This window comes from Ictidomys tridecemlineatus, chromosome 12, assembly GCF_052094955.1.
Source record: "Ictidomys tridecemlineatus isolate mIctTri1 chromosome 12, mIctTri1.hap1, whole genome shotgun sequence".
NCBI lineage: Eukaryota > Metazoa > Chordata > Mammalia > Rodentia > Sciuridae > Ictidomys > Ictidomys tridecemlineatus.
The window spans coordinates 95661010-95685859 of record NC_135488.1 but is presented as its reverse complement, the minus strand read 5'-3'; the positions used below and the strand labels follow the sequence as shown (position 1 = coordinate 95685859).

At 38.3% G+C, this 24850-nt stretch overlaps 1 protein-coding gene and 1 pseudogene across 7 annotated transcripts in view; one reads left to right on the top strand and one right to left on the bottom strand.

Annotated features, from left to right (window-relative positions):
• Positions 1–24850, top strand: part of Ltbp1 (latent transforming growth factor beta binding protein 1) — a 386831-nt gene that overhangs the window by 241760 nt on the left and 120221 nt on the right. For 5 of the 7 annotated variants that reach the window (XM_078029401.1, XM_078029398.1, XM_078029399.1 and 2 more), the window contains 3 exons: positions 14109–14231; positions 20725–20892; positions 23807–24034. In XM_078029401.1, coding sequence (XP_077885527.1) covers positions 14109–14231; positions 20725–20892; positions 23807–24034 — 519 coding nt within the window. The remainder of the gene's footprint in view (positions 1–14108; positions 14232–20724; positions 20893–23806; positions 24035–24850) is intronic. The other 2 variants (XM_078029400.1, XM_078029403.1) reach the window with 1 other exon arrangement.
• On the bottom strand, positions 390–1369 carry LOC101972363 (mitochondrial 2-oxoglutarate/malate carrier protein-like; annotated as a pseudogene).

Below are 24850 nucleotides of genomic sequence, written 5' to 3'. Positions count from 1 at the left end.
AGACCCTTTGGTCATCTTGATAGCTTCTGCTTTCTTCTATCTCATCTGCTCTGCCTTGGTTTCCCCACAGAGAAGGGGGCTCTTCTGCTATCCTCTGTGTCCTAAAACTAATACCTAAGCTGATTCTAGAAATACTCGGATAGTTTCCTAGCTCTCTAAAGAAACAGCTAGGGACAGAGTGGTCATAAGAATCAAGACCAAGCAGGGCAAACTGGAGCAGAGGGTAGGACAGACCTAAGTCCTTTACCACAAGGAGAGAACCAAACTGCAGAGAGGAAGTAAATAGAGGGGCCCAGGGCAGTAGAATCCAGGCTCCCTGGGTTGCAGCAACTGTAGGAGCAATGGGTGATTGGGTGCCCCTGCACACTGGCTGCAGGTCCCCTGCCACCTCAGCCACCAACGAATAGATGTTTGTAGGCCTTGTTCATCTGCTCCAAGAAGATGAAGATGAGGATAGTGTGGGGGCCCAGGTGGGCCTAGTATGGTATGAAGCCCTTCCAGAGGCTGAAGAAGCCCTCACAGTGGACAAACTTCATCAGCCCATTCAGCCCACTCTTGTATTCTGGCTTCCCATCAATCATTTGCATGTCTTCACAATGTGCTGATGAAGGTTGGCAGTGGTGAGGAGGCCTTTGATCATCCTGGCACAAAAGTGGCACAGGATTTTGTCAGAGAAGTAGCCTGAGTTCAGTAAGAAGTGCTTAGATTGGGAGTAGGAGGCAAGCTGGGTAGCCTGAGCCACTGTAGAGATACAGCCCCGCTACAGTGTGGGGACTCCCTCTTCTCAGGCAGGTGGACTCTGGGCATTAAACATGTTTTTGTAGCATGGTGTCCGTCAGCTGGAAGTTGACCATCCAGCAGTCATACTAATAAGAGTCTCCTTGGCTAGTGTTCCTACAAAGGCACCAGTTGTACCTGTGGTCATGCCTATCAGGACCTTCATGAAGCAGAAAGTCAGGAGGTGTAGCATCAGTTCTGGTCAGGCACTCAAGAAGCAGGGTATAAATGCCAAGGCAAGTAATGATGTAGGTGGCCTGGCACAGGAAACCAGCTGGCAGTCCAGTGTAAATGCCTGTTAGTCCTTTTCCCTTCAGGATGCTTTGAGGGCATGGAAGCTGATTTTATACTCTCTTGTCTTGGCCCCTTCCCTGCTTAGCTGTATCCGGTTCTTCACTAGGTCTAGAGGCTGAACAAAATCTGTAGCTCCCATCCTGGGGAAGGCAGGAATGGAATCAAGGGTCAGGTATTCCAGATATACTAATGCCTACTGGAGCCCGGCCAGACCCACAAACGGGAACTTGATGGACTTAGGAAAGATATGAGGCTTCTACTCCATCCTACCTATTCTGGGACTCGCCGTCATTGCCATTGTCACTCAGTGACCCTTGTCTCCAGGACCTATGCACCTGTGCAGCCCTGCTTGAACCCAAGGTGACACCAAAGGTGCATCACACCCCTTTGCTCTCAGGTCCAGCACCAGCACAAGCTCTGATTGCTTTCTTAACAAACAATCGTTAGAATTTTGTGTGTGTGACTGTTGGTGGGACTATAAATTGGTACAAACACTATGGAAATCAATATGGAAGTTCCTTAAAATATTAGGGATGGAACCACCATATGACCCAGCTATATCACTCCTCAGTATTCAGCCTGAAGAATTAAAGTCAGTGTACCACTGATACGTGCATACCCATGTTTATAGCAGCACAATTCATAGTAGTCAAACTATGAAACCAGCCTAAGTGTCTATCAACAGGTGAATGGATAAGGAAAAAAAATACACACAAACACAATAGAGCTTTATTTAGCCATGAAGAAAAATGAAATTATGTTATTTGCAGGAAAATGGATAGAATTTGAGACCATTATGTTAAGCAGAATAAGTCAAACTCAGGTGAAGGGTTGTATGTTTTTACTCATATATGGAAGCTAGAGGGGAAAAAGGAAAAGAAAGGTAGGGGGGTTATTACATGAAAAGCAAAGTAAGATCAATAGAATAGAGAAGCAGGGGGAGGTGGGGGAACTCTTAGGGAGGGATATTGGCCAAACTATAGTGTTATATTGTGTGCATGTACTAGTATATACCAACAAATCCCACCATTACGTACAGCTATAATGCACATTTTAAATATGTGGAGAAGAATAAAAAAAGAACTGTGTGTGTGCGTGTATGTGCTAGGGGTTGAACCCAGGCCCTTGTGTATAGTAGGAAAGTGCTCTACCACTGAGCTGCACCCCCAATCACATAAATATTAGAACTCTTAACTGAGTTTGTAAGTTCACCTTGAATTGGAAATTTGTTTTCACAGTAGCAGTTTGGTAACCTGGTGGTTTTATTGGAACTTCTACTTGAACTCTAGGTCCTCCAGGCTGAAGTCATATTGTAAAGTTGACTCTTGACTCTTGACTAGAGGGACTTTTCTTTTTATGGTATTCTCCTCCTTTTCCAGAAGTATCCAATACCCTGACTCTTCCAACCATATGGTATTATTTGTATAATGCTGATTTGATAACTCTCCCTTTCTTAATATTAGTAAATTTACTTCTTGCTCATTATTCCTAGACATCATTTTTATCTACCTACTTACATATTGTGCTAGCTTTGGGTACAAGTTAAGTAGTTTCATTTGTTTGTTTGTTTCTTAACTAATAAACTGAACTCTGAGGCTAAAAGAATAATTAACTAATGGAAGATCACAGTTGTAAAGTGGCAAACTCTGAAGACCAGTTCCTCTTTGTGTTACTAACATTTGTCAGCTTATGAAAGTACTTTTAATGTGCATTTTTATCTCATTAATTTCTCACAACACCGCATCTCCTTTTTACAGGTGGGGAAGCCATAACTTTAAGCCTTACTCTATAAACACGAGCATTAGGAGGATATAAGATGCTGTCTGGTATTTTTGCTGTCTCGATTTAACTCTTCTGTTAACTATTTAATTATTTCAGTAGTTGGCTTGAAAGTCCTTGAGTTCTCTAAACTTCCTTGTTTATTTGTATAGCAGATTTGCTTGTCTTAAATTGTCTATTTTGTAATTTTAAAATGATCTTTCTCTCTCACTATCAATAGGCTATTTACCTCCTTAGTTTTATTCTGAAATCTTTAACAAGTAGAATAGTTAGAGTCCTAGAGGTTTTTGTCTATTTTTTAAGTTTGACTCCTTTGAATTCTGAGATACTTTTCTCAGACCACTTTTCCCCCCTGGCCTTATTGCTCAACGGTGTCTTTAATAAAGCAATCATGAATTAACTCTCGTCCTTCCTGGAGACAGCTGGGACAGTTTTGCTGAGCTGGGCCAGGCATGGTTGATTTTGACTAGGCTCCGTCATGCATCTGCGTACAGCTGTTGTGCCAGGAGCTGAATGGTCCGGGATGGCATCTGCTGGGATGACTTGCCTCTCCTCCATGTGGTCCCTCATCCTCCAGGCAACTAGCCTGGGTTGTTCACATAGTGGTGGCAAGATTCCAAGAGAAACAGTAGATGCACACAGTATTTTTCAGGTCTAGATTTGGAATTGACAAAGCTGCTTCTGCTGTACTCTAGTGATAAAATAAAATCACAAAGCTATCCTAGAGTGTCAGAGGGTGGGGAAACAGACTCCACCTTTACATGGGAGGTGCAAAGTCATGGCAAAGAGCCTGGATATAGAGATGGATAGAGCAGTGAGACATTTAAAAGATCCATTCACTACACTTGGATGGTTTATAGTGACTTAGCAAGTATATGTGGATTTTGCTTGAGAAAAAAAAAAAAAGATTGAAATCCTTATTTGTATAACTGTGAGGTTACTTTACATTTAAATGTAAGAGCCATATTGTTCCTACATTTAAATGTATTGGTGAAAAAACAATTCTGGTGATTATACTGAGAATAGAATAATTTTATTTTAAGATAAACTTTATAAAAGTATAACCTGTGTATAGAAAAATGAAAAAAATTATAGGAGTAGAATTACAGGGGTATAGAGCTCAGTGAGTTGTCACAAAGTGAACACAATGGGGTAGTTTTTCTCCCAGATCAAGAAATAGAGTATAAACTGTACCCCAGGATTCTCCCCCTTTGTCCTTTCCCAACCTTTAATTTCTCCTCCTTTTCCAGAAGTATTCAATACCCTGATTCTTCCAACCATAGGTCAGGTGTTTCTTTTTATGAATTTTCAAATCCAGTGCATGTTCTTTTTTGTGTGGACTCTCACTCAAAATCTATGTGACCAATGCAATGTTAATGTTTGAAATTCTGGCAAGCAAAGTGATAATATCCATTAAGGGTTTTATTCAAAAAAATCCCTGTAATGCTTTTTCCCATTCCTTCACCATTCTTTCCCTCAATCTCTTTATTTATGAAGCATTGATGCTCATTTATAGCATTATCTCTAAATTTCCCTTCAGCTCCATTATCATAAGGGAATTCTTCTGCATATTTATTTCTAGAAAAAAAAATGGGAAATACATATGAGAGTAAGGTAGCTGCAAAGATGAAACTTAGATTCTATTGTTCTTGCTATGTATTTTGGGATGCAATAGTAAAGAATCTAGTGTATAGGATTCGGGATGTAATTGTAAACAACCTATGGACTAAGACTAGCGTCATCTAGACTTGATGTTCCTTACTTTAAAAACATAATGTTCTTTTTGTTTCACTTACCAGAGGTTTATCATAATGTCCTGCTATATGGAGTGATTTAATATGAGAAAGTGTGGAGTACTTAATAAGTCTTCAAAAATTTTTAACTTTTTATTAATGCATTATAGTTATACATAATAGTGTGGTTCCTTCTGAGATAATCATACATGAATGGAATTTAATTTGCTCCATTTCAGTCCCCAGTGCTTAAAGCTTCTTCTTTTCCTCCTCTCCTCCCTCTCCCTATTCCTCTTCCTCTGCTCTAGTGGTCTTCCTTCTATTTATTCATTTTTTAAAAAATTGGTGCTTTATCAATATACATAAAGGTGGAATTTACTGTGGTATATTTATACATGCACATAGTGTAATTTTGTCAAATCCATTTCACATTCCTTTCTTTTCTCCTCCCTCCTTCCTCCCCCTCAGTCTCCTTCTGCTCCACTGATCTTTTCTCTGTGTTTGTGAGATTCACCCACCTTCTTTGCCCTTGACTTTACTCTAGCGTCTACATACCAGAGGAAACTTTGGATCCTTGACTTTCTTTATATGATTCTAAATCATATTTTCCAATAGTCAATGGCTCAGGGAGAACTGGTAGGTATTTTACTGATTTGAGGTTGCTATCTTACTATCCTAGGTATCTATCCTCTTAGAACTACCCATGCAGTTTCTAGTTTAAGTCAGCTCAGTATTTTCAGTAAATATTTCAACTGTTTTGACTGAATTTGTAAGCCAGTTTGGGACCCATTCCTATGCATTTTAGAATCAGATTTCTGGTTTATCCTCTTATGCTCATATCACTGGGATCGAATTCAAAACGGAAATGTCTGCTTATTTTCTTCACATTTCCTCAGGAAAGACAGTGGTGAAGTGAGTCATTAGCACATTGTATTTTCCCAAAGCTCTTTGACCTTAATCTCTGAGGCTGTAACATCAACGGGCAGATGCCTGCTGTCTATAAGTGATGAGGAGGGCCCATGATGGATTCATAGTTCGGTGAATGTTTCAAGAAGAAATTAGTGTAGTGTCTGTAGATTGTAGTCAGAAGTCCAAGACCAACAGAGTGTGTGTGTTGTTAGCGGCCGAGTCCATGTGAGGCACATATGTATCAAGAAATAAATACAAGCTGTTCTCTGGGCTCTGACAATTCTTTTATCATGTTTCCCTGAAGTCAGACAGATTGGAAGGAAAGGGAGATGCTCCCACAGTGGTTTGACTCCTTTCAGTGAGTCTTGTGATTGAATTCATCCTGTGGTGGGCTGTCGTTTATAGTGGTGAGACAGTCCAGAGGGGAGCCTTGGGCAAGCAGGCAGGCCTATGGGGCCAATTTAACCACATCTTTGTAACCCATACAATAATTTTGGGGGCCAGCCTCAGAGAGCAACATTTCACAAAACATACCCCACAGACCACCAATTCAGAAGGATGTTAATAGATTGTGTGTGAAAAAAGGTTCCACAGCCAAATCTGTAGAAAACACCGAATTAAATAAAGAAAACCAGGAGTTCTTGCCAAAGGAGTTCTTGAGTCTTTGTTGTGCTATGTATACAGAATATGCAGTTTTCCCAAACATATTTGGCCACAGGGCCCCTCCTGTAGCAGACGCCTCACAAAGCTTGTGTTTTGTTAAAAATCACTTGGGTAAAATTGCTCTAGAACATTGGTGTTCAAAGTCTTTTTTTTTTTTTTAATCATTTATCTCCTAAAATAATTTTGGAAAAACTCACACATTTATTTGCATTTTTTAAATAAATTGATTGAGTATGATAGATTCATTTCTGTCACATTTATATTACATACAAGGCAAAGCTGGGCCTTTCTGTGAAGTAAATAATCCTCAAGGAGGATGTATTTCAAAATCATTTATTTGTTAGGGTGCCTATGAGAATTTTACCCTGCAGGACACTATACCTGGATAGTCTAGAAAGGTTCTGGATGGATAAGAGATTGCCTTGACTTGGGAAAGAAGAGAGTGCTTAGGAAAGGGGAAGATAGAAGATAGAAGAAGAAGAGTGGCAGATGTATTCTTAAGAAATCACTGTTTTAAAAATCATTTCAAAAGGAAACCTTTGAAGACTTACAATCTAGAAATTGCTTCCCTTAAAAGTATTGGAATCTTGTGCATCCCTGTGGAATGTCTTCATGTTCCTTCAGGGAGACATGTACCCTGTGTAAACCTGCTTCTTTGAAAGTTTGAGAAATACCTATGTCTTCTTGGATAGTGGTTTCCTTCTCTATTAAGTGATCCTTCTTAAATAGCCAAATAGTCCATCTGGCTGGGGAAAGTATTTATCTCAAGAGGTATTTTTTTTCCCTGCTTTCAAGTGGAAGTCATACTGCTAATGGAATTCCATAATGGAATTTCTATCCATCAGCAAAAGCTGAACATACACAGCTGAACCTCCAGAAAGCCTCATAGCTTTGCACAGCATAAAGATCTTCACATACTGTTCTCACCTTGTACCTAATTCCTGTTAGTTACTAGACATGCCTCATTTCCTGTATAAACTTGCGTCACTGAAAAAGCTGAAAATTATGACTTTGTTAAACATACATACTTTCCTGTAGGAGAATAGATGCATGAAAGTCTATTTATTTCCCATAAGAGCACTTATGCTATTTGTAACATTTCATGCATTAAATGTCATACTTTACTTACTCCTTGGCATTTTTGACCCTGGCAACTTGCAGATTGTTTTGAAGTCAAAGAATATTTAAGCTACAAGTAACCACGGGGATTATTTGCTTTAGCCCTTTTGACTTACAGGAGAGGAAACTGAGGTCAGGAGAAATTAAGTGAAATGCTCTGGGTAATAGAAGTTAGTTCTTGGTGGGATATTGCTTCTATTAGGTTCCCCATCCCTTAATCCTTTTGAAAAATAGGATATTGGACAAAATTATCTTTATAAAACGGTAATAGCTATTGTTGTGTTGCTCACCTCCAGAACTGTTATCCCTAACAGTTTCAGGGAGATCAGGTGTGCTTTACCAATATAAAGGAAAGGAAGACCTGTGCCTCACTGTGCTAGCTTATCAGATCATTTCCCGGGACCCACGGGCTTTGTTTTAGGTTGTTTTAGGTTGTTTAAAGAGACTCCTTGTTATGCATATTTCTTGACTATTCTGTATTTTTTATGCTCTCTAGTTAATAGAAGACCAGCTATCTTATTTCTTTTGTGTAAGGTTGAACCGTAAAACATGGCCTAAATATAATATTCAACTATTTTAGACTTAGAAGAAGAGTAGTTTTGTATTCTTGAACTTAATATTGGTCTGAGGCGTGTCATAGCGCCTGTAGGCTGAGACACCCCATATGTATTCAGAAGGTGGAGAAGGGTGTGAATCTGCATGTCACTGTAGCTCTACCAGCTTTGTCTACTTTAGAGGATCATGGGAGCCATTTGAGCCTCTCTCTGGGTTTCTGCTTCTGTAAGCTTCTAGATCGCCCTTACCCAGCAGCTAGGATGGAGAAAGAGAGCAGGTGACTGGCTCTAGGACAGTGTAGCTCCTGCAGTTTGGCCTTTGTTCTTTAACCCAGTGAGTGGAGTTACCTACGTGGCAACACCATTCCTGTCAAGGATGGAATTCCAGTTTTCCAGAAAAATTCAGTGGTCTACAGAGGGAGAACAATAAATAAATTCATTCATTTATCCGTTTTTTTTAAACCAAGTACTAAAATACTTTTTACATCATCAGAATACATTAAGGAATGTTGGTTGATCCTGTAAAATGTGAGACTTCTGAAATTCTACTTGGCAACTATAAATTATTTGTAAAATTAAAAATATTGTCATAAAGATAGGAGCTTTTCTTTTGCCTTTTCTTTTTCTTTCTGCAGATGTGGGTGTGTGCACATGTGCACACATGGTTCTGAGAGAAACTTTTCCGAAAGAAAATAGACTTAGGAATGAAGTCTCAGTAAAAATTGTAACTCAGTTTGCCAATCACGTTTCATACCACAGAACTTGGCTCGATATGGCCTTCTCTTGAAATGTTCCTTAAACTTCTCATATCCAGATATAACAAGTTCAGTTTGGTCCCATGTTTTTTTTTTTTTTTCTTAATGTATTTTTGAATCTTCCTTTTGTTCCATTTGTCTAGAGAGGTCTTAGAGAGCTTGATCACCTCAGAAACTCTTTTCAACAACTGCTCGTGTTTCTTATTTCCGAGGTTCTAAATTAAAAATTGTGAGGGGTAAGCTTTTTATTTTTTAATTTTCTTTTAATATTAAAAATATAGACTATCGAGCCACCCACAAACCTCTCAGGAACAAAGCAGGGTATGGCAGAATTAAGTGGCAAAAAATCAGAGAATCCCTATGTAATTTTTAGATGTAAAAATTTACCTTTGGGTGCTGTTAACAATTTATGAGTAGAATTCTTTTCAGGGTTTAGTTTGTGAGTTGTTGAAACTTGGAACATGATTTGTCAACAGAAATAACTCAGATCAGTGATTTTCCACTCCTTAACCCTTGCCGTCTTATAGAGCTCAGTCTTCAGGCAGGAGGAAGGAGACTGCTTTACTTAAAGCAGCTATACTGGGTGTTCAGGATCCAGGGACAGGTCTTCAGGGCCGTCTTAGGTGTCATGAACCCTGTTGGGATCCTGGTCTGACAGGGTAGCACTAAAACTGTCTCTCTGGTCACAAACCACCAAGCTCTGAAGCCAGCAACTTGGTGGGCCTGGGTTCTGTTTTGCTTCTAGGTGAGCCACCCATTTATCTTGAGGCCAAGACACAGTCTCAGAACAGCAGGGAAGTGTCCAAAAGTAGAAGATACGGCAAAGTCAACTGAACCAGACCCTTCAATTCTTTGTGTAGCTAGCTCCCACCTCCGTCCTGCCTTGTTCCTCAGACAATCTCATTTCAAAATGGTCTCTTTTGCTTTTAGAAATTCATTTATTTTTTCTCCTCCTCATCACATCTGTGTGTTTTTCAAGGAGGACTTTACTGACATTTTGGGTAGGAAATTCCTTGTCAAGGGGGCTTTCAGAATTCTGAGCAGAAGGATGTAATCAAGAGCAAGCTCTAGGAAAAAAAAAATGTTAAATCACTTATCTCACCTTCAGAATTTTTAATATCCCTAGTGTTCATTCAGTGTGTTTCCTAGTACCTAATGGCAGCCCCAGAGGTCCCCTAAGTAAGAATATTTTACTCACTTAGAAAATCACAAGAGCTTTGTAATGTTTTGAACAACTAATAATAAAAAAATTAAAAAATAAAAATAAAAATACCTTACAAAGGTTAAAAAAAAAAAAAAAAGAAAAATCACCATTGAGTTCTCCCTGAGTGCTGAGAAGAAAACATTCTTATTAACCTATAACATTCCTATATGTGTTTATATTTTAGAAGAGGAAGTTTTTCTATTGAAATAGTTAATAAATATACGAAAAATGTTCATTGTCATGACTCATCAGAGAAGTGCAGATTAAAAATACAATGAGATAACATCACCCTCTGCCAGAATGACTAAATTTGGTAAAAAGACTAGTACCAGGTTAATAAAGATGTGTTAACAACTGCTACTGGGAATGGAAATTGGCATAACTGCTGTGGACAACTATTTGGTAATTTATTAAAGTAAATAAAGACCTTCTCTAGTGATCTGGAAATTCTACTCTAGTATATACCAAATATATGTGTGTGTGTGTATATATGTATGTGTGTGTGTGTATATATACACACACACACATATAACAAGACCTTTCAAATACATACATGTAAGAATGCCCACAGATCATTATTAATAATAGCCTCTAATGGGAAATAACTCAAATATCCATCAATAGAATGGATAAGTTAATTTTGGGATCTTTATACAATGAAATATAATATGAATTAACTTCATGCAACAACATTGATGAATTTTTTTAACCATAATAGTGAGCAAAAGAAGTCAGATAAAAGAATATATACAATTTCCTTTATGTGAAGTTCAAGGACAGGCAAGACTAATAAATGATAGAAGCCAGGATTATAGTTAGCTGCGGGCACAGGTATGTTGACTAGGAAGGGGCTTGAAGAAATTATACATCATGATCTTGGTGATCAGACAGTATGTGCACATATATGCACACTTGAATATGTATATGTAAAAAGTTATCTGGCGGTATACTTAAGATTAACACACATTGATGTATACAAAACAAATAGAGGATGCTTGGAATTTTTTTTATTAACTACACATGACAGTACAATGATCTTGACAATTCATACATTTGAATCAAATGGGGAATAATTTCTCATTTTTCTGATTTAATGAATCTCTTACTTATGGCATTTCAGAAAATATGATTTAAAAAAATCAGGCAACTGAAGGAAACAGCTCTTTCTAGAAATTGTGAGCCTGTATTGAGTAGGAAAATCCATCCTCCTAGATTTCTAGGACCAATCAGGGGTGGTGGCAGTGCTAGAGGTACTTTGCACAAGTCTCACTCTGATCAGAGTGTGAATAGAGGAATCTTACATGATTCTCCTTCCTGGTGAACTTTTTGATTTCTTCCTGTTCAGACCCACAAACTTGCATAGTCCTTACTGTTTTTCTTTCTCTTTTTCTTTTTTGTCTTAATTCTTGCTTCCCTTTCCCGGGGCATCATGGTTAGGACTGTGAGCAATGTTGAGAGGACTCCGAGGAGAGGAATTGGAAGAGGGCACAAAGCAGTGGTTATGAATTGGGCATTTCTGAACGGGCGACACCCTTCACCTTAACAGGCAGACAGCAGTGGGACTGGGATGCTGCTGCCACACAAAGTTCCTATGCTGAGTGTAGTAGTGCACCCTGCTACCCAGGATTGCTGAATCGAGGCCAGCCTCAGCCACTTATCGAGACCCAAAATAAAATGAAATAAAACAACAACAACAACAAAAAGGGTGGGGGAGGTGGGTACCTAGCTCAGTGGTAGAGTGCCCTAGTATTCACAAGGTCCTGGGTTCGATCCGGGGGTGGTGGTGGTGGTGGTGGGGAAGCAATAAGCAAGCAGGAAGAAAAGGAACCTCCTAACAACAAAAAATTCTGCGTCCCAAGAATGTGATCATGGAATGTGCAGTGGCACAACCAGTGAATGAGGGGTACAGGCCATTTAGGAGAAGAAAGCTGATAATTATACCCTAGTGGGAACTTGAGGGGAAGTAGGAGAGGAGAAATTTGGTCCAGTCTTTTTGACCACAACTGGCTGGTTACCCGAGCTTGAGGTTTTGCTTGGGACATATGATAGGGGCTTCACTTGGACCTCGTAAGCTCCAGCTGGACTTGGCACTCTTCCTGCTCCTTCATGGTGGTTTTCCTAAGAAGAATGAGTTATGGGGGAATGTTTTCAATTACATGTTGCGTGTAAATGTGCTTTCCAGCACAACATGCAGCCTGATAAAGAACACGATCAGGTGCTGGGCCAGGTGTGATCTAGCTGTCCCCATTTCCAGCTGCGTTCAAGTTGGAGCAACAAATATGCATTAACTAATTGTTTGACTATCATGACAGATGTTATATTTATCACTGAAATTAACTTAAAAACTGCCTGGTTTCGATAAAAACTATGCATATTGATAGCTAGCTATGACTTCTTAGAATGTGAAGTATGCTTAAATTGCTTGAATAATGATTTAAAATTTTTTAAAAATTTGTTTTAACGTACATGACAGTAGACTGCTTTTATGAACTTTGATATACATAGATGGGACATAATTTCTCATTTTTCTGAGTGTACAGGTTGCAAAATCATATTGGTCATGTAGTCACATATATACATACAATAATAACGTCCTTTAATTCTACTGTCTTTCCTATGCCCACATCCCCTCTCCTCCCCTCCTATCACTTACCTCTACCTAATCTAACACTATTCTTCCCTAGTGCCTTATTTACAGAGAACTGTGCTTGCATTTTATGTGATGATTCTGCTAGTATTATTTTGCTATTGATGTGTCCAATTTTAATTTAGCAAATTAATATGCTTAATAAATGTTCGTAGAAGAGTCAATGATGGGAGAACATAAATATTATCTGAAATGGAGAAGCCAACAGCCAAAGTCTATTAAGCCTCAAGGGTCACACTGGATAGAATATAAATAGCAACCAATTTTTCTTTTAAAATTTATCACATTCCTTTTTGATTTTTAATTAATTACCTTTGCAAGTGACTTAAAAAAATCTTTTGAAAATCATCAATTTTTGTCTTTTTTCTCACATCATTCTGATTTTTTTCTGGATTGAAATGTGCTGATGATCTCAAGTCCATGTTTTCCTCTTTTATTTTTTTTCCAGAATCTTCCACCATTGCTGCTGAATATTTCTATTTGGGTATCCCAATGTGACCTCAACTCTAAAACCGAATTCTTCATCTTCTGGCATTCTTTGTGTCTCAGAACTCCTTCCACCTCACCAACAGTGTTTCCCTGCTCTTTTCTCAGATAAGATGTCTCTGACTCCTTTCTCCTGCTTTCCAGTGTTGTGATGCCCAGTCAAGCACCACACATTGTCAGTTCTTAATTCAAAAGAAAAAAGAACAAATTAGTCACTCCTTATCTCCCTGATTACTTTCATTGTCACCAACCTGGCTTGTCACCAGCCTCCTACCTGCCTTATTCTTCTAGTGATCAGACTTGCAATCTCTTTTCACCAAGCCATATGCTGGCCAGGTGATTTTTTTTCCTAGAGTCTGCTCTTGATTACATCCTTCTGCTCAGAATCCTTTAGTTTAGCTCCTTGTTCTCAATAAAATTGAATCCAAACTTAGTCTGGCTTTTACCAGCTCGGTCTCTAACTATTTACCTTCCTGAAATTTCTTTTCCAGCCAAAGGTTTGAGTCACCATTTCCTGAGCCCCTTCCCCTGGCCAGTCTCTGCTTATGCTTCAAGTGTCCACCCACACCACTATTCCTTCCCTTTCTCTCCAACCTGCCCCCTCCCGCAAGACTTTCATACCCTGGTGAAGTCTCACTTCTTCCTCCACCTCCAACTTCCTTTAGTAACTCTTCCTTTAGTGACTCTATATAGACAATTTCATAATTGAATGTCTTCAAGTTATGACTGTCCTTATAATAACTTTTTACTTTTTTAGTGTTTCATATATTTGTATGCATAGTTAGACTGTCAGTACCTCCAGGATAAAAATCTCTGCCTTACCTGTATGCTCTTAAATACCTGACATACACTAAAACCAACATGTAAATTCTGCAAAGCCTAGAATTTTTTTTTTTTTTTTTTTTTTTGTCGTTGTTGTTGTTGTGCAGTTTTGTTCACTAGCAAATTCTTAGCACCTAAAACAGAACCTGGGGTATGGTAAGTATGTAAGAAATATTTGTTATGTAAATTAAATAATTCTTCAGTAACTTGATTTTAGGTCATTAGCATCTGCTAAACACCGCCCCCATCCTTTTCTTACTTTAAGTAAGAGATTATAGTGAAAAAGAAAGTGAATGCAATTTATAGCTAGAATCTGCTCAACAGGGCTCTCATGGCTTCATCTAAATGACTTTTGTTTTCCTGCAGATATTAATGAATGCCAGCTACAAGGTGTATGCCCTAATGGTGAGTGTTTGAATACCATGGGCAGCTACCGATGTACCTGCAAAATGGGATATGGGCCAGACCCTACCTTTTCAAGTTGTGTTCGTAAGTATTGATCACTTTTTGTTCCTATTTTGGATCAGTTGCCCTTGGGGTTTATCTAAAAGAAGGGAAATACTCAGTTGTCAAGTGAATATTGTAAATATGCAGGAAAGCCTCATAAATTAAAATGACCAGAGGGAAGGTACCAGCTTGATATGGTAAAATGCATCTGTATTATAGAACCTTCTCCAAAATGCATTTAGGAAAATACAATAGCTAAAACTCAAGAGAATGAACACACTGAGGAAATAGACTTTGGTGAAAAGAGTTAGTTAAAATGATCATATCAACCGTTTCTGGTACCTGAGAGATGAAAACAGGTTTTTCCCCTCATAAATATTTAAGCATTCTTCAGGCTGAATTAGACTTTGTCTCAGCTTCTGCCTTTAATTATTCCAAATTCTGAGTCATTGGAGTCTGATTTTATGAGGTTTCACTGTGCTTTCTCAGTTGGATAAGTATGGAAAATAGTTACCAAGGCCCTGCATTTCAGATTTTCTATTTCAGTTCTAATTTCAAATATTCTACCCTATTGTCCTCCCAAACCACCAAAATGCCTCCGAAGTTATGCTGTTTTATTTTACAAATGTTTCTGAGATTTTCTTTTGTGCACAGGAAGGGTAAAAACCCTCCACCAAACCACATGTTCTAATATTGGTTCTGAAAATACACTACAATTACTACATATCATGTGCCCATTAGCAGTGGATACATTTTAGGTAAAAAAGTTCTCAAATGCAGAATTCTTAAAGATTACCTTATTTTCAATATAACCATGGCCATTATTATGGAAGTAGGTAAAAGCTGCAGATTTTTTTAAAGCTACACACAGTTAAAGTTTAACCATCTAAAACTCACACACAGCATAAGACTGTTAGGATGGCTTTAAGAGAAATTCTGCATTTTCTTTCTGTCCTACTATAGATTAATTTTAAATTTTTTAAAAATGTGGTTTTGTTGTATGCTGAACTGCATTGTTCTTGCTCCTAGTTTTAAACTGGCAGACATTCTTCATGAAGATACTGTTACTCATTTTTAGCTGAGCTTCTCTCTCTAATTCTATTCCCTAAACTGCAATGCAGTTGAAATAAAGATAAATGTAGGGAAATAAAAATGACAGTCTCATTTATTTTTTTAAGATGGGTTTGTTGAGTCTTTGGAAGCATTGTTACTAATCATTACTGTTTTCCTTTAAAAACTGTCAAATGCAGATTAGGAACTTTTGCACGTAAGTCCTTTTTTCTGTGTTCTTTTGTAAAAACAGTTCTGATTCCTGAAGCAGGCAGACGTCTAATTTTAGGGCTTTTCTTAGGAGGTGGCCAAATTAGCTGTAAAATTAAGTTTGTGTACATGGTGCATTTGAAAACTGATGTAAGGACTTGGAAACCTCAAGTCAAAAATTACAGTGTTAACAATATCCAGATAATTTAGGGATAATTTCCAGCTGATTTGAATTTCATAAATAAGTATTCTAAATAGTTTTCCAATTTAGGTGTAAGAGATTATAAAGAGTTTTGAATATAAAATTTGTTGTAAATGTCTCCCTACCTCCCTTACATGATTTGACTTATCTGTTAAGATAAGTTAACTTATCTTAAAGTTAAAATTCTTACATTACAGATTGCAGATTAGGTAAACTTGGAGAACTGGTCACTGAGTGTTTTATGAAACTTTGACTAGATCTGATGTCTAGCATTAAGGGCAGCCATCCAGATTTTAATGAGATTGTAGGAACCTGCCAATGAGAATTTTGAAACACTTGCACATTTTCTTAGTATTTATTTTCCCTGTCATTGCCCCAATAATTCTGAACTTATTAAACAATCATCTATTCTTATTTGAAAAGTAAATAATTCAATTTTACGGTTCAACTCCAACAGCTGAAATGCTAAGTACTAAGAGACGTTTGTTGCTAGTTAAATGTTCCCGTTTAGAATTTGAAGGTCAAACCTGGGCTCTTTTGCAGAGTTGAGTAGGGAGGTCTCTCCCTCTTCCAGATTTATGATGTGTGATATCACAGAGATATGTGGAGTTCCTTCAGGGTTTGTGATTTGGACAAATCTAGCCTAATTTGTGGTAAACTCTGAAGAAATTGTTGGAGGAGTCTGAAGACAGTTGGGAAGGATCAGGGAGGAAGGTGATGGTATCCTTCACTGCTATGCATGATGATAGCAGGAGGTGATTAGGCATGATGGAGGTGTTATTTAACATTTGAAATATATGCTCTCGAGAGGTGTAAAACCAGCTAGAGACAGAGCATGCAAGCAAATGGTGGAGACTAGCAACATTTGTTCAGGCAGCATGAATTTAGGGCATATCCAGGCCATAAAAGGTGTGGCCGACTCTGTGAACTCCAAGAAATGCACTTGGCAATGGCTGAGGAGCCAAGGGAAGCTCTCCCTGTTCTTGACTGCACCGAGGTGAACACCCTCAGAATTCCTTGACTCTAGCCAAAGGCTGCAGCTATTTCACTCTCTCTCCTTGCCCGCTGTCTGTCCTGGACTTGGCCAAGCCAAAAGGAAGAGAGGAGGAGGGTGCTGGCATGTGCTACCCCTGATCTCTGTGTCTGTGGCTTAGGATGTAAGCAGTGTTCAAACCTGCCTCCACCTATCTTGTGGGGAAAGGTGAAAATTTTAGGACTTGTCAGAGCAAATTCAAGAAAAGTAGAACAACCTTTGCAAGTGGAACAGGAAGGCTTTTTGTCTTCGAGCTGCCATTAATTTTCTTCAGGAATTTAAGAGTTCTAGGGTGAGCGTTGCTTAGGGTGTGTCCAGTAAAAGTGCCCAGATAAAAGAATCCAAGCCTGGGCTTTTACAGTTTCAAAGTCTTCTCGACTCATGGACTTGGACTTGATAGATAGGAAGAGGGTTGGAGAGAAGATGTGCTCAGAAACTATTGCTGCAGCACTGGAAGTCACAAGATGAAGAAAAGAGTCCTCTAAACACCATTCATGTTTATGTGTATGATTCTATTTTTAATTTTCCTAGCCTCTTTATGAGATGTATTGTCATTGAAAGATGGAGGCCAGGTGGATTTAAGAAATTCCTCAAAATCACACGGCCAATAAATGACAGTTGAGATTTAAAACCAGAATTTTGCCTCCAATTTTAGGGTTCTAGATCAGAGGCTGGCAAAGTACAGCCCATGGGCCAAATCTGCTTGCTGTGTTTGTAAATGAAGTTTTAGTGATCATGATCACGGCTACCTATGTTTCTTTGCCTCAGACTACTTTTGTGCCCCAGTGACAGAGTTGAGAAGTTGAAACAGAGACCATATTGCCCACAGACCCCCAAACATTTACCATCTGTCCCTTTTCAGAAAAAGCTTATTGACCCATAATACTGTTCAGTGGCACTTTGCATGACCATGGGAATGTTCTCTCTCTGCTGATAAAGGAGCCACTAGCTATGTGTGGCCAATATGACTGAGGAATTGAATATTTGGTTTTATTTAATTTAAATTTCATCCAAGTAGCAACGTGTGGCTAGTTCCTAATGTGTTGCACTGCGTAGATCCAGGCTATTTTTTAAATAAAGTGGATGGGTAAATTACGACTACTTTTCCTGCTTTCCCCTTAAAGTGTGCCTACCTTCCTGGCTTGGTGTTGTTTCTTTTTTTTTGCCCATGATGACCTTCTCCCAAGCACTCAGGTGGGGAGCCTATTTCATTTCCTTTTGTTTTCAAGGAAGCCATTCAACCTTTATAATTTGTCTTTCTGCCTTTCCTTTCTTTCACCCTCCTCTGTGGCTAGCTCGGCATAGGCCCCTGACTTCTCTGATCTGGAAGTTAGACATCTCTTTGCAGATAGTTTGCTCCTACTTAATAATAGTAACAACAAAACCCTGACAATAGTAGTCTTATTACACACTTAATAATGCCTGGCACTGGGATAAACACTTTATGTGATTATTACATATAAAATTTACAAGACTTTGTGAGATTTGTACTAATATTCTTCCTATTTTAGAACTGAAAGGAATGAGGCACAGAGAGTTGAGGCTTCTTTCCAAAATTTACACAGCCTGTAATTTATGCACCCGAGATGTGAAACTGGAACTATCTGATACCGCAGACTGGACCTTTAATCAGGAAGAGGGAACTGGTCTGATTTGATGGTGCTACATCATTTATTTAAGGAGAGCTGCTATTTAGTGTTACATGAAACATTGAAGAATGCATGCATGGCCTAACCTTACAATGGCTCTAGACTGTCTTTGATTTTGATTCTCCTAGGCTTTATTTTTAGTAACCCATTTCCCAAAAAGGGTTCCCTGTGGTTCTTACTCCTGGGAAGGCCACTTCTCAGACTCAACAGAACAGCTTTACCTGCTCCCCACACATGCACTCCTGCTCATTCTTATAGAAACTTTAAGATTTAAAGGGAAGAAAGTGTAATGTGGAATTTCATCCAAGAATTAAATGAGCATGTTTAGATGGGAGTGACAGCAGACTTGTAGGGATGCCTAGTCTCTATGTCCTTGCTATCTCTGAAGTCCTTTCTAGTTTTCAACTTCTTATAAGTACCAGATTGATTTGTTTCTGCCTAGTGATATTTATCATTCACATTTTAGTACATCAAAGTAGCATGTCTTTGAGAGTATTATGAGAGTTATTGTACAGCCCTGGAATTAGGACTATCTTTAACTATTAGCTCCTTCCTTTCCTTTCTTCCTTTCTTTCTTTTTTTTTTTTTTGACTGAAGCTAGGTCCTCATTCTTACTGGGCACCTATGTACATGGAGAATGAGTCTTTTAATATACCAGCGAGGAACCCAAATAATAGAGCTACAGCATTTTACCTTTTGGCTCTGTTTTGTAATTGAATTGCCACCAGCATTCAGTGCTGGGCTTAGAATCAGAGCTATATATGTGTTTGTTACCATATTGAAGAATTGTCTCTAGCCAAGAGCAAAGAATTTGTCTTCCTGACACATGTGGTATTTCTAGTAGGTTTTATATCTCTGAAATGTTTTTCCATTTAGTGTATCTAAATCTTTTCATCCTGACTTTAGCAAAACATCCTGCAAAAAATTCAGTCCAACCAAGTGCTATTTTAGTGTACCTTCATATAAGAACATGCACATACCCTTTCTATTACTACTCTGTCCTGCTCTGCTCCAGACCCATTCCCACCTATTCTTCAGAAATCTTTTGGCAGCTCTGACTCTTTAGGATAATATAAAATTGTAAGATTCAGTAGAAATATGTACCATGTTTTACATAATATATGTGGTAGACTAATGAATTATCCTTTACAACCAGCCTTCCAATCTGAGGTCACAGACACTCAGACACTATGAACACCATCTTGCATTTTCTGGGCAGTTGTCGTTCCTGGATTTATGTGTTATGTTGACTAGAATGTGACAGCGCTGTAGGTGGTTAATAAAATAAATTGGATTGCTATGCAAGTTATTTGAAATGATAAAAGAATAATAAATAATTTAGGTAAAAATGTATGTGTAAAATAGGCTCTTGGGAGATGACCTGATGCGGCTTCTTTGGAAATATCATATGTAAGTTATGGTCAATTTGGGGAGAAAATTTTGGAACAAAATCCTTTTTGAGCTGTCTAAGAACTATGTGCATGTTCTAAAGATTAAATAACCTACAGCCACACACAAACACGCACACACACATGCACACACGCAAATTCACACTATGTAAGTGCTGCTCAATTATTACAGGGATTTATTATCTTAATAACTATGCTCTTAAGTTTTCCTTTAAAAGTCTGACTTTTTGATTTTTTATAACTTACTTGTACAGAATCCATAAAGTGAGTAGGAGAGGAAAAGACCCAGATTTCTCCACGTTCCCATGTTTTTAGGAGTTTATGGCAGAGCTGGCCTTCCTAGACATATAGTGTGAGGTTTTGTTTTGTTTTGTTTTGCAATGCTGAGGGTTGAAGCCAGGACCTCAGGCAGGCTATACAAGTGTTTTACTACTGAGATACACCCCCATCCCACGTGACAGTTTTGAAGCTTCAGGAAAGTCTCTTCCTCCAGCCCCCATTTCACCTATAACATCTACCTTTAACTTTTCTTCATGTTGGTGAACTTCTGCCACGGAGCATTGATCAAGTTGGGTGCAAATGTACTCAAGAGGATGGAGATGTCTGGTTTTATTTTCTGTATTTGAAATTATTTATTTTAAATATGAGTGGCTGATATATATTTTGTGTCTACTGTGAACCAAGGCTTCTGTTGAAATTGTTTATTTTCACATATGCATATATACTGATTTAATGCTTGCTAAAAGGAAAAATGTCCAGACAGGGATAGGGACCATCACTGTTACAACATTTGGTGCTCTAACTCTAAAATTAATTTGGTAAATAGATTCCTAATCAAGGAAGGTGAAACCATAAAGCTAGATGGATTGATCTAAAGTATTGATTCTGAAGTTTCCAATCCATACTTGAATGTCCATTTTTCTTTTGCTTGAAAAGTCAGTTTGGTTTTCATGCATGACATCAGACTTTGTCTCTGCTTCAGCGGATCCCCCTGTGATCTCAGAAGAGAAGGGGCCCTGTTACCGGCTTGTCAGTTCCGGAAGGCAGTGTATGCACCCTCTGTCTGTTCACCTCACCAAGCAGCTCTGCTGTTGTAGTGTGGGCAAGGCCTGGGGCCCACACTGTGAGAAATGTCCCCTTCCAGGCACAGGTAAGACATGCCTACTGAGCACTCATGAGCATTCCCAGCCACATGAGTAGCAGGATGACTTTGGTGCCTTGGGTCATTTTTGACTTCTGACTTCAAATTTAGTCTTAAATAGTACAATATGTTTTTATGATTTTTGTAGAATCCATAGACATACAAGGTTGAATCAGTGGGGAAAAAATATGTGCAAAGTGATCTTACCATTTTTCTGGGTGTCACTAAACTTCTTTTTGAATATTAAAAAAAGTCATAACATTTTATCTACAGCTTCAAGGACTCTTAAGTCTGATATTTAAGTATAAAGACCAGAAATTCTATAGGGACATGTGCTATCCTAAGCATTGGCCATTCATCATTTTTATCTAAACCTTGAGCAGATTGACTTAGTCCATTATTTACTGAACACTGTACTTAATTTCTTTAATTGAAAATTGTATTTATGACTGAATTCATGATTGAATTTACGCTATAAAGATTAATGACTCCAGAGCAGATCTTGCAAAACCCCTATGAACTATTAGGAAGTTGATACTTTATCCTTTAATTCGGTACATTATTTCCCAGTGTCCTGAGAGGTTAAATTTCTCTAAGTACTTCTTCTTACCAAGGGATCAGCAGCTTCTCAAGTGGGATGAAGTAGAGTGAAATGGAAGAGAAAAACAGAACCCACAAACATTGGGCGTGATGTGATCAAGGAAATAATTTCTGTTTCACTGGCTCAGGGTGGACATGAAACTAGTCCATGGAATTGCTTAGTTGACAGGATGCTTCCAACCTAGGGAGGTGTATTAAATCTCACAGGGCCATGTTATGTCTTTAAGCCATAACTTAAGTGATAACATACAGAGTTTAGTTATAAATGTATCATGACCCATTTTGTTGGTGGTCAGAACCAGGAAGAACACTTAAGGTGAAACATAATACAATGTGATGGTTAATTGGTAGACTAGATAATTTTAGACACCTCTGATAGGTTCCCTCCCATGCCATAACTCATTTTTAAAAAATGGCGATGGAGCTGGGATTGGTGGCACACACCTGTAATCCCAGTGGCTCCAGAGGCTGAGGCAGAAGGATCACAAATTCAAAACCAGCGTCAGCAACTTAGCAAGGCCCTAAGCAACTTAGTGAGAGACCCTGTTTCTAAATAAAAAATAATAATAAAAAAAAGGGCTGGGGGCGTGGCTCAATGGTTAAGCACTCCTGGGTTCAATCCCTGGTTCAAAAAAAAAAAAAAAAGACAAGTAAAAAATCATTATAACAGACACATTTCAATTAAGTTCAGTCTGAGAGTTTTGCAATCCTAATATGAAGACTGTAACTCAGGCCCCCCCCCTCATTGTATAATAATTGATTTAAAAAATAATCCTAGTTTTTTTGCACTTAATTAATTTTTGATTATATAATTTTCATAAAATATTTAGTTCATGAATAATTCAAAATTTGGTAGAAAAACATGATTTCTTCTGGAAACATCTATTTTGAAGTAAGAATTCTGATTGCTAGTTCAACATAAGAACAAGACTCTACCGTTTAGCATGTGATCCTTGGAAAAACAATATTTTAACATGCTTTAAAGGAGTATTTTAGAGTTTCCTTTTTATTGAGAACTAATTTTAGGTCCAGAACATTCAATAGAAGATGTCTTGTTCAGTGAAAGTGAGAAATGACTTCTTTTACTTTCAATTTTAAAAGTAGAAAAAAAAAAAAAAAAGGGACCATAAGCTCCTCGGTGTCTGCATTTTGGTAATTTGTCTCCAACACCAACAGCAAAGGGATTAGGTGGATTTTTCCTCCCAGGCCACACACTACCCGCCAGCCACCCTAGTCTTTCCCCCTCACTATTCCTGGGGATTATTATGCAGTGGAGGTTAGCAAATCACACTTGTCGAGTTCTTTTTTTTTTTTCCTTTTTTCTTTTTTTTTTTTTAAAGAATACAGACCACTTTTTCTCTGGCAAGGATAGTAATTCCAGGGCACAGAATATTCCCCTTGTCCTCTGGGTAATTAAAGTGACTGGTCCTGGCCAGGCTTTGCCCCGTCTTCGGCCCTTTGCTGGAAAATGACTGCAGGCTGAATGGGCGTTGCCTTTCTGCCTTGACCTCTGTCTGCCATCTGTTCAGTGAGTCTCACTTCCTGGGAGAAACACTTTCTCTTTCAGACCTTCGTAACCAGCACCCCATACCAGGGGACATCCTCCATGTGGGCTGTGTCCTGTGCTTTCTTTAGCTGGGAATAAACCATTAGGAATGTTCCTCTGAGTCATGCTATTTCTTTTCTCAGTTTCTTTTTCTTCTTTACTTTTCCCTCCTCTTTCTTTTTTTCTTTCTCCTCTCTCTCTTTCTCTTCTTGCTCATTCTCTAACTTGAGAGATGTCACCAAGCTCTTTGTTAATAACTAATGAAAAATTATATCAAAGCAGGAGGAAAAAGAAGGAAGTGTGATTCTTGTGGATTTAATGCATGTTCACAAATGAAATTATGTAACATATGCAATGTCTTCTATACATAAAATGTCTCCTAATATATTATATATTTAAAGTGTAACATGACATACAAAAATGGTATGCGTAATATCTCCTAGTTAGTTGTTTCTTTATTTATATATTATATAATATAAAATACATACTATATATATATTATTTCTAAATGTCCTGATTGCATAGGATGAGAAATTAATAGGTGAATATATTGAAGAAAAGAAATGTTATATGTTAAAGAAAAAGTTGGATTTTTTTTCTGTGACTATGCAAGTTTATCAGAAATTAAAGCAATTTGCTTACGTTTTACATCTGTTTTTAAAGTCTTAAATGTACCTATTTTAGTGATGATTAAGAGATATTCATCATGATATTTTCCTCTGTATAAGTTTGCACTGTTAGATTTTTAAAAGGAATATTTTCCCATCCCAAATCTAGCTGCTTTTAAGGAAATCTGTCCTGGTGGAATGGGTTATACGGTTTCTGGCGTTCATAGACGCAGGCCAATCCATCACCATGTAGGTAAAGGACCTGTATTTGTCAAGCCAAAGAACACTCAACCTGTTGCTAAAAGTACTCATCCTCCACCTCTCCCAGCCAAGGAAGAGCCAGTGGAGGCCCTGACCTTCTCCCGGGAACACGGGCCAGGAGTGGCGGAGCCGGAAGGTGAGAGTGGAACAGGATTGTGGACTCTAGTCATCTGTCTGTGTTCTATACTTTGGTTTCCCTATTTATACCCCTCTAGCACACAGTTTCTGAGCCTCAGCACTGTTGACATGTTAACTTGGATGAGCGGGGAGGCTGCTCTGTGTATTATAGGACGTTTAGCAGCATACGTGACCTCTAAATGCTAGGGAAACGCCCCCACCTTATTGTTATCAAAACCAAAAAAAAAGATGTCTAAACATTGCAGATGTCTCTGAGTGAGGGATGTAAAGTTATACCTGATTAAGAATCACTGCTCTGGAATAATATGTACAGAGCAGGTAATAATATTCCATGTTACAAAATTGACCAAGTTCTGCTGTTATATTGTGAGCATGAACAAGAATATAACAAGCCCCACTATTGCTTCTAATTCTAATATACCAATAAAATACATATAAATATGAAAATAAACGATATTCCATGATAATTTCAGACACTTTGGGTGCTACTTTTGCTCGATTCTTTCTGGAGAGGCATTTCGATCCTTGAGGGAACAGTCCTGATTCATTTCTGTGTCTAGAAAGCCATTTACTAAATCATTGTTTACAAAGTGGAATCCACAGACTTAAAATTGTTAATGCATCAGCTGAACTTCCACTAAAGAGTATAATGGGCAGTCAGGGATAAAGGGGGCAAAATGCCAAAGGGTAAGAGATGTCTAGGGACAGATCTGGGAGATCACCTAGTAGAGTCCTCTTATCCGCCTTCTGAGAACCTGAGACCTAGAGAGGAATACAACAGCCACATGTCACACAAAGAGTATGTAATGGTACC